At 39.1% G+C, this 9,683-nt stretch overlaps 1 protein-coding gene across 1 annotated transcript; it reads left to right on the top strand.

Annotated features, from left to right (window-relative positions):
- The first annotated feature begins 6,129 nt into the window (after window positions 1-6,129).
- Window positions 6,130-9,413, top strand: si:ch73-1a9.3 (non-histone chromosomal protein HMG-like). Its single transcript, XM_041800668.1, has 6 exons — window positions 6,130-6,308; window positions 7,772-7,798; window positions 7,958-7,987; window positions 8,073-8,108; window positions 8,209-8,319; window positions 8,404-9,413. Exons 1-6 carry the CDS (start codon window positions 6,291-6,293, stop codon window positions 8,449-8,451), a joined length of 270 nt encoding a protein of 89 aa, XP_041656602.1. The 5' UTR covers window positions 6,130-6,290; the 3' UTR covers window positions 8,452-9,413.
- Window positions 9,414-9,683: the final 270 nt, after the last annotated feature.

A 9,683-nucleotide genomic window follows, 5' to 3' on the forward strand; every position in this document is an offset into this window, starting at 1 on the left:
TTTGTGTTGTTTTTTTAAAGATAAAAAGGCAAAATGCTGCCAAATGAAAGGATTACAAAAGCTAACTCCGTACAAGAATGACATGTGACATGTTGCTCACAAACAAGCTGGTTCTAAGAGCTGGCTCCTTGATATGAATGACTGCAGCTGGCTCCTACCGTGGACCTGGTTTTCTTTACCATTTTTGTTTTTACTTTTTAAGACAAAAAAGTTGAAATGTGTCAAATAAAGGATTTAAAAAGCAAACTCAGTCCAAGAACACAAGTTAAAAGGAAGTCATGATGTGTCACTCATGAACAGACTTGATCTGAAATCTGCCTCTTTGATCTGAATGATGGCAGCTGGCTCCAGTTTTAGGGCTGGTGTCTTTTACCACTTGTATTGTTGTTTTTAAGATAAAAAAGGCAAAATGGTGCCAGATAAAGAGCTGTTTGGGAGCCAAAAGAGCAGCTCTTATCACTGAGCTTTGACAAATACAGAGCTAGAATTACCATCCCTATACACAGGATGGTCTTTATTGCGTGCCACATTGTGTCTACATTTCCATTTCAATCTAATTGAAGGCCTCAAAGCTTTTCTTGCAGTCTGAGCTTTCTGATATCGAACCCTTTTCATTCCTCATAGAGGTGGATCAACACAAGGCATTGAGGATATCACTTGGTATCTGGATGCCCAATTCGGCTATAAATCCTCATTAATGTATTGGATAAATGTGGTGAAAGATGCATGTGTCAGAGCATTATCAACAATGCTTGTTACTATGAAGTGATTTCTTGTCTATTCCATAAGTTATCTCTAATACTTTTTGTCTAGATAGTTCCTCTGTATTCAGCAGTAAAGCTCTATAGTATGAGTAGAAATGTGACTTGTGTGTATTTGACCATTTGTTAGCAGTTAAAAGTCACAGACAGGTGTGACGTGGGTTGGAGGGCTACTCCAAACTAATTCAAATTTGATGTTTTCTGAAGCTGCAGCTGAATGCATCCCTGCAGGAAATGTCAGTTGAGTGTGAATCTGATCTGTTTGTTGAATAGTTTTCACACCAGATATGAGAGCCTGTACTTCAGAGGGAAACCAGGACTACTCACAGAAACATTTTGGTACCTTGCCACCCTCAGATTATTTGATAATCTGGCCTCTGAAAAAGTAAAACGGCGTTGCTTAACCAGAGCGGATGGTATATTTGATATTATTGTTTCAATTCTAAATGTTCTGTGCTAGGACACAGAATATGGACATTATTATTTTACTTTTCAAGGGTTGAATCACATAATCCCTCGATAGCAAATGTTCTTCTATTAGATAAGGGCTGAATGAAAGGAAAAATACGGCTTATATTTGGCAGTGATCGACAGCCTAATTTAGGCCTAAGTGAGCATAAGCCATGTCTGAACCATTACAAGTCCAGGCCTCTACCAAGATAAAAACAACTATTCTCTAGGCCAACTACTTCACTTACGTAAGTGGAGATCCTGAAGAGAAAATCTCCAATTCTGAAGGTATGGCAAAGCATATGTGGTTATGATTTGCTTCTCATTTGGCATGCCTTGTCATGCTTGCCAATGGCATACCCACACAAGGCCCAAACGTTGGTTCTATTATCTGGGCCAAGTGCTTCAATTACATAAGTCTTCCAGAAGAGAAATATCCACCAGTTATGAGGGTAAGGCAAGGCTTACGTGGTCATGTACAGTCTGAATGTAAACATGAGAGTTTGACTGAAATAGTACTAAATAGAACCTCTCCAAAGACAGACTAAAGCCCAGTTGCTCCACTGTGCCTGAAGCAGGATTTCCCCCTCTGCCCAGTTGGCCTATACTTACAACACAGATACATCATCACATCTTAATGCGGCATAACCAGTTCAAAAGATGCATAGTCTTAGAGTCAACACAATGGAACAACATAACACTGGCTTTACCTACTTTGTGGTTTATTCTCAGATGTTTTGATATATTATGGCCTTCTATTGCTCCACTGTTGTTTAGCATGATTTTCAACAGGCACAGTCGTATTAATTATGCACGCATGCTTGTGGGCGTGCAAGACTGGTGGTAATGTGCTGAAGCCTACCTCTTCCATCCATTTCCAAGGAAGTCTACCTTGTTTGAGAGCTGTATGAGGCACTTCAGTCAAACAAACTGTATTTTGGGAGTCAGGCATGCCTGAGTGCAGCCTAAGTCAGGCTAACACACCTAGATACTGTGGTTGGAGATCCATTCACTCTTGCATGTACACAGTAGAGATGTTCTTAGGCAGATCTGGTTAAACAAAAATTAAGATAGCATTTAATGGACTAGTCTTAAGTTATGTAAACACTCAAGAAACTCTTCATCATTGGATAAAGGGTATAAAGTTGATTGGCAGAATGTGGCGAACGTTAGCAGCATTAGCACCACTAGCTTTCAGTCCTCTTTGCAGCTTAATATCAGTGCTGAATGTGATCACTCAGTGCTTTGGGTAAAAGCAGCCTGTGTACAACTTAAATGCAATTTTCTAGATCAAACTATTAGTACTGGTTTTATCAGTTCACTGTTGTGTGTGACAGAGCATTACAGCAGCATGGCAGTAGCTAATGTTGACTTTTGACCAAAATGACTAATGTTAAGAATAAGGTTAACCAACAAGTATTTCTGGTGCCGACGACAGAGAAGCCATAAGTTTACTCGTTAGCCGGCTAATTGCACGCATCGTTAGTAAACACTTCAATGGGACTTAAATTAGACCAGGCATTCTGCACACGCTCCACAGCGTCAGTGCTGACCTTTGACCCTGAAGTCAACAAGCATGAACGCGTGTCATAGCAGAAGTCGCCTTGTCATGACAAAAGGCCACAAACATTCATAAAAAGTAGTTCCTACTGTTATACAAGACACAGTTAATAGTCAAGTAAATACAGATGCTGCACAGATTGAACACTGAATTTAATTAACATGGACTTACGGTACAATCTTATTGGCTCTTTGGACTTTGGCAGAACAGCAGTAAACTTGCAGTTTATCAAAAGCAGGTGACTGGCATGCTTTGAAACAGTCAAAAGAACCAACCACAGACATAAACAAGTTGGAAACTTACCTTTAGGGCCTTCTAAATGAACATACAGCATACTGTATGCTAATATATCATGTTAATCTGAAATAGAAGACCACCAAACATTTACATCATTACAATATGGGCTGCTTTAGGCATCAACTGTTATTAATCTAAGCCCCAACACCACCTCCATAATGGTAAATCATAACCCAAATTTATGAAAACTAACCCACCACTCACATTAATTTTAAGAGAAATGTCTCAGTTTGGACCTTAAATTTAACCAAATGTGACTAAACAAAGAGTCAGGACAAAAAAAAAAAAAAGAAAGAAAAAAAAAGGTTTTGTGAGCACATCATCACAAACGCATAGGAAAATGCATACATCCATGCATTTAATATTACCCATAATACATGTAAACATGTAAACTCTCTTTGTTTCAAGGATTTCTTCAAAATGAATATGTTAACATTGTAAAACCGGCTTTTTAATTTAAAAAAAAGAGATATCTTAAGTAAAAAAGTAAAATCTACAATTCCATGGCATTATAGAGTAAAATAAAATATACAATGAGCTTCCATACATTGTAGACTTTGGACACTATTTCTTTTTTCCAGCCTACTGAAACAACTCCATGACCCTCTTTTGGGTCCTAACCCACCAGCTGTCAACCACTTATCTACTCAAAGTATAATGTTGTTTTTTTCTGTGTTTAACTGGATCTTAATAAACGTCCAATTAGGGCTACTCGATTATGACAAAATTCACTTAAAAAGAATTTTAATTGGTATTGAAATCATGATTATAAAACACAATTGCTTGTTTATTTTACATCAACAGAATCACAGGCATTTATTGAACCTAGAAACTCCAAACACATTGAATAAAAAGCAAGAAAGGAAAACAAATAGTTGCTAAAAAATACCAATAAAGCTAAAGCCTATAATAACAATAAAGAAAAAAACAGGCCTACATTTCCAAACAATAAAAAATTTACCACATGACAAAACCTATAGACAAAATGAACAGAAAATAGAAGATGGCACAGTTAAAAAAAAGGGAAAAAAAATTAAATAGATTATTTTTCCAGCACTCTTCCTGACCGACAAGTTGAGAACCATTTATCTTCAAAAAGTATTTGCTTAAAATTTTGCAACATTTGACTGGATGTTGTTCAATCATAGCAAAAATCAGAATCATGGTTATTTTGACTGGTACTGACATCACAATTAAAATGAAAATGAAAATACTTACTGATTTCACTCAGCATCACACACATTTATTAGACGTAAGCACTTTTAAAGCTATAAATGACTGTAAAAAGTATGAATAGTTATATAGAATAACTATGACTAAAAAGGAAAAAAAAACACTTCCATGGTAAAATATTAACACGAAAGCATTTATCACATGACAAAACCTGTAGACAAAGTGGGCATAACATGGCAAATGGAACAGTTATCAGGAACCTTTCCAAGACCTGAACTGAGAATAATTAATACCACTTTTTGTGCAGCATGAGTATAAAAATGGCAGGAATTCAGGATCTTTCAATACATTGGACGAAAGCTGCATTTATTGATTAAATGCACTTTAAATGAAATGCCAAATGGTCTTGTATAGAGTTTTATGTTGTTTATACACACCAAAATTTGATTATTTGGCACATATAATGCCTGCATTCTATTAATTTACTTTATAATTATTTTTATCATAACACACTTTAGCAGTTTTGCTTAAAGAGTGAATAAAATCTCAGATATTTTGCCTGAAAATTGACCAGATAAAGACATGTCTTGGTAAAAGTGTCCTCTCATTGTAAATATAAGACTTGTAGAGGCCTTTAACAAGACTTTTCAATGATCCACAGGAACCCCATTGTTTTATCCTTATTGTCTGGTTGTTATGATCCTGGGGAGGGGGGCAAAATTGTGGTTGAAACTGAAACTTGATTAATTCCACGTCACTTGTCTAGACCCACCACTTAAAATTTCTGCTTTTGATTGAATCTTACTGGATGCTGAGGGACATTATTCACAGTTTAATCACTGTCACTGTAGTTCACTTTAAACCAGGAAATGTCCTCACTGATTCATAAATAAGGGTTAAAATAAGAACATGAATCAAATAGGAAGCGTTGTTTGATACATCCTTCCCCTTCAGAAAGACACTATTTATACATACTTTGCTACATGGAAGATGCTTAAATGTATCACCTTCCATCTGACATAGAAAGCTGGGATGCAGTAAAAGGGGGGCTGTTTTGTCTTGTATTCTGTAGCTATTGTTTTTTTCTTCCATTTCAGTGGCCTAAACGTGATTATTCAGAGACACTTCTTCATTTAAAATGAGTAGAAACGTGCCGTTTCTGGGCAGAAGCCAGCAGCTTCGAGTAGCTGAGGTTTCTTTGAAGCAGAGAATAAATAAGACATAACACTGTCAAGGCTCTGTGTCTGTGTCTTTCACTCGGGGGAAATAAATGGACATGTCCGTGTTGAAATATCTGACTACAGCACAAAGCTAGTCGTGGTTTCCAGTGGAGTCATGTTCAAAATGCTCACTCACAATAGAGGAAAAGGACGGCGACTACCCTGCTAACAGTCCACCTCAGGGCACACACACGCTAGGAGTTGTACCCGCTCGTATCCTGTCGCCATTTTCCCAAGCTAAAATACAAAAGACTTGGCTGAAGGAGCACACACCCCTTTTTCAATCTCCCCCTTATACACATGGCTTCATCTTTCTATGTCGTGTAAACCACGTACGTTTGATTATCTTTCAGAATGTTTAACAGTATATGTTGGAATATACATTAATGTGGCATTTGGTGGCGAAAAGGGCCTAAAAAATACGGCGAAAGACACATTTTAAGAGAATTTCGCCTTGTTAAAGCAGATGGTTGCACACAGACAAATAGCTCGCCATATTTGCTAACTGACGGGTGACGTATCCAAACAGGTAAGGGCCCGGATTTGAAATCGTGTTGCTGATCGCAGCGTCGACCAATCAGCGACGCTCGGGGGCTGGACTTAGCGCCGTCAATCACTGAGGAACTATAACGGTTTGAATAGGGTGGGAGGGGGAGAATCCAATCCGGTTTGAGCTAGTTTTTCTTCCAATGGAACATTAACGTCTCGCTACACTGTGTGAGACTGTAGTGGCAAAGCTTTATCCCGAATATACCACTTTATTTTCTCCTGTCCTGAGTTGCATTTAGCTCTTTTTTCTTTTTTTACGAACTACCACACAAACCAACCATGCCTAAGAAGAGCAAAGTGAGTAGACCGACATCTTTCATGTATCCGTAATACAGCGTTTATAACCCCTTACTGCACTGTGCTAAATGGGCTTGTTACAAAGCCATAGTTGTTGAAATGTTCTTAACAATGTCCTCGTTCTTTACTTTAAAACGTGAGCCATGTAAGCGCATTGCTGCAGAGTTTTACTTGTGTATGTGGGTTCTGTTTTGATTTTCTCAAGTAGGTGATTCTTGGTCTTATCTCTTCTTGTGCAGTGATTATCTTTGTGCCAAGTGGTTTTCGTGTGCACGGGGTTAAATTACCGCAGGATTTTGAGATGCACGAATGCAATTGTGTTTTAATACGTTTTTAGGCGTTATGGGACGAAGCGGGGTCGTTTTCTGGGTCGACGGAGGGCTTTTCTGCAGAGAAAGTTGGCGGCATATTGATTGTTTCCAATGGGGGTCGTCACGCTGGATGCGAAAGTTTCTTTTGCAGAAGAAGGGATGTCGAAAGCTTATAATGTAGTAACGCTAGGTTCATCCGCAGGTGTTTTCAGTCAGTTTTAGACTGCTAATTTTTAGCATTGTTGTTTTTAGGCGTTTTCGACCGAAATTACACGTTTAGTGTGTTTTATTGTGTAAAGACTGTCTTTCGTCAATGTTACATGCATGTGTACTTTTTAGTCATGCAAAATTCGTGTTATTTTTGATAGTTTATTGTGCATTTCTTAGAAGGCATTCGTCGTGGAGGCTCGCTGTGTATTGTCGGCTCAGGCCACTTGCAGGTTATGCAATGGCGAGCCTCCGTCAGAGAAAGCGCTGCTCTTGTTGCTGGGGGTTCTAGGAGATTCTGCTACCAGATCGACGGAGTCGCTGAGCATCTCGGAGTGACTCTTTTCAAATTCATGGCGGGAACACTTTCTAACTCTCCACACTGCTCGGTTTTTTTCGCTGTTCACTGGCAATCCCATTTATTACCAATGAATGGTGGGAGAGGGAGGCGGGGTCCTCCCCCTCCTCCACCGGAGTTTTACAGTAGGCAGAGAGCACGAATGCATGACGCGGGTTGAACTACGATATGCTTTTTTTATTGCGGACGTGCTCACTTTTTATCCTTGCGCGAACAAAACTAGTCCCTTGAACACCTTGAAATTTTTACATTATATTTTTTTATAAACCGTGCTTATAACAATCACTGCAAACGTGCTGACTAATGAATGTGCCCCCATTCGCGCTGTTATTGTTGGGCATTGAATGTTTTTTCTAGGTTATGATCTCCTTTGTGCCAGATTTAAGAAGCCAATCATGGTGCCTGCTTCCACCTTAAACATGCATGAAGCAGCATGTGCAGCCATAGGCTAAAATTTCATGTGGAAACGCCCCCTTGAGTTACATAACAATGCTTAAAGCCCAAGCCCCCCTCTTTACCAGCAGCCTAACCCAACACATGCAGAGACAATGCCCTAATCTGATTTCCCTTTTCTTCTTGCATTGCAGGCCGCTGCTCCAGAAGGTGAACCAGTGGTGAGTATTGATCAGATTATCATTGACATGAAGAATCTGAGATTAGTTAAGATTTAAAATGATGACACAGGTACTCCTTCCACCCACCAGAGGTCAGCAAAATGTAGGAGTCATAACTTTGAAAGTAACTCCCTTGTATTTTTCTTCCTCTCTCTGCAGGTCAAGAGGAGATCTCTGAGGATCAAAAAAGTAAGTACAGACATGTCCAGACCAACTCAGGCAAAGCTGCATTCTTCTTCCTAACATGATTTCTTTCTCTTTTTTGGTGCTACAGACAGGCACAACTCCAAAGCCTGAGCCCAAGCCAAAGGTATGATCCTTAACTCATTTGATTGATGTTAATTCAACGCATTTAAGACTAAACCGGCTGCAGACAAAGTGACTAACATGTTGAATGACGTTGCTTGCAGAGGGCAGCCGCTAAGCCTAAGAAAGCAGCAAAGGAGGTGGAGAAGGCCAAGCCTGAAGAGAAAGAGCCCGAGGCCCCAGCTGAGAACGGCGAGACCAAAGCTGAGGATGAGGTGAGATACAAAAATCAAAACAGACCATGCAAAAGCAGGATTTAAAGTCAATAGAACTTTGACACCCTGCATTTTGTCTTCCAGGCACCAGCTACAGACGCAGCTGATGAAAAAGAAGAGGCGGCAGAATAACATCGCTCAAACCACGTCTTTTACCAGTGCTCCCTGTACCTCTTTTCTTGTACAATTCAGGGGAATATTTTTATCAACTATTTTCTAAATACAGGTTTTTTAGTAGTTTGATTGTAGAGAACACTTTTTTTTATTGAAAGAAAAAAGTCAATTTGGAGACGGGAATTTCATCACATCCCACAATTTTGCATCGCCATAAAAAATTGCGGTCATTGTTGTTACTGTTGGTGGATTTCATTTCAGTTTAAAATGTGAAGGAGGGGGAGGGTGCGGGGCAGGTTACAGTGACAACAACACTCACGCACGCACGACTTTGAGCTAGGGAAACAACAGGAAGAGATTTGCCTGCGTGGATTACATTCCATATGCTTTATAAGGGACAGTGTATGTAATCTGTGCTGGGGTGGGGATGGACAAATTCACAGGGCAACTCATTGTTTTATTGTTTATGATGAAGAACAGTGTTTTAGAATGTTTGTAAGCTTTGTTCCTCTATGTTAACTCTTGTACTCATGCAGTTTTCTTAACAAATCTGATCAATAAAAGCTAAAATCGCTAGTACTGGAGCTCTCCCTATCAGACCTGTGCATCGCGTGTGTTGGTTGTGTCTCTGTTCTGTGATAGCATCGCAATAAATTTTTGTATAGCTGCTGTGAAAAGGGTTTTCAATCTTTCTATATGCAGTGTGTCATGGTACATTGTTAAGGATGGTAAAAATGGAATTTGTTTTCTTAGCCAAGCTAACACGGTGTGTAAAAGAAAACATCTGTTGAGAGCGGCTTCATAAAGGCCCGCGGTTAAACTGTACATTCATTTGAGATGTCAAATGCCTACCAGCAGTAGCAATATTCATGTGAGTTTAGGTATCTGTATCGAGTTAAAGTGTGCAGTTAATTTTCATTTGTTTATAGGTGTAACTGTGTGATGATTGTTATCAACAAAACAATAAAACTCAGTTGGTAGTTGTTGCGCTCTTTTCATTCTGCTCCAGTGTTTGGTTGTTAAGGTTGATAGTACAAGAGTGCAGAAATGTAAAGGGTCGATTTAACCAACAAACATTGTAAATATGGCGTTAAAGAAGTGCATTAATAGGTAAAATGGGTGGTCTGACACACTGGATTTTAACACGCACTAATAACTGAATGTCTGGGCTTATTTACATTTAGTTAGTGCAAGGATGAGTAATTTTGGTTACTGAGAAAATAAAATTTAATTATGACTGGCAGAAGGAC

This window comes from Cheilinus undulatus, linkage group 12 (assembly GCF_018320785.1).
Source record: "Cheilinus undulatus linkage group 12, ASM1832078v1, whole genome shotgun sequence".
Classification (NCBI taxonomy): domain Eukaryota; kingdom Metazoa; phylum Chordata; class Actinopteri; order Labriformes; family Labridae; genus Cheilinus; species Cheilinus undulatus.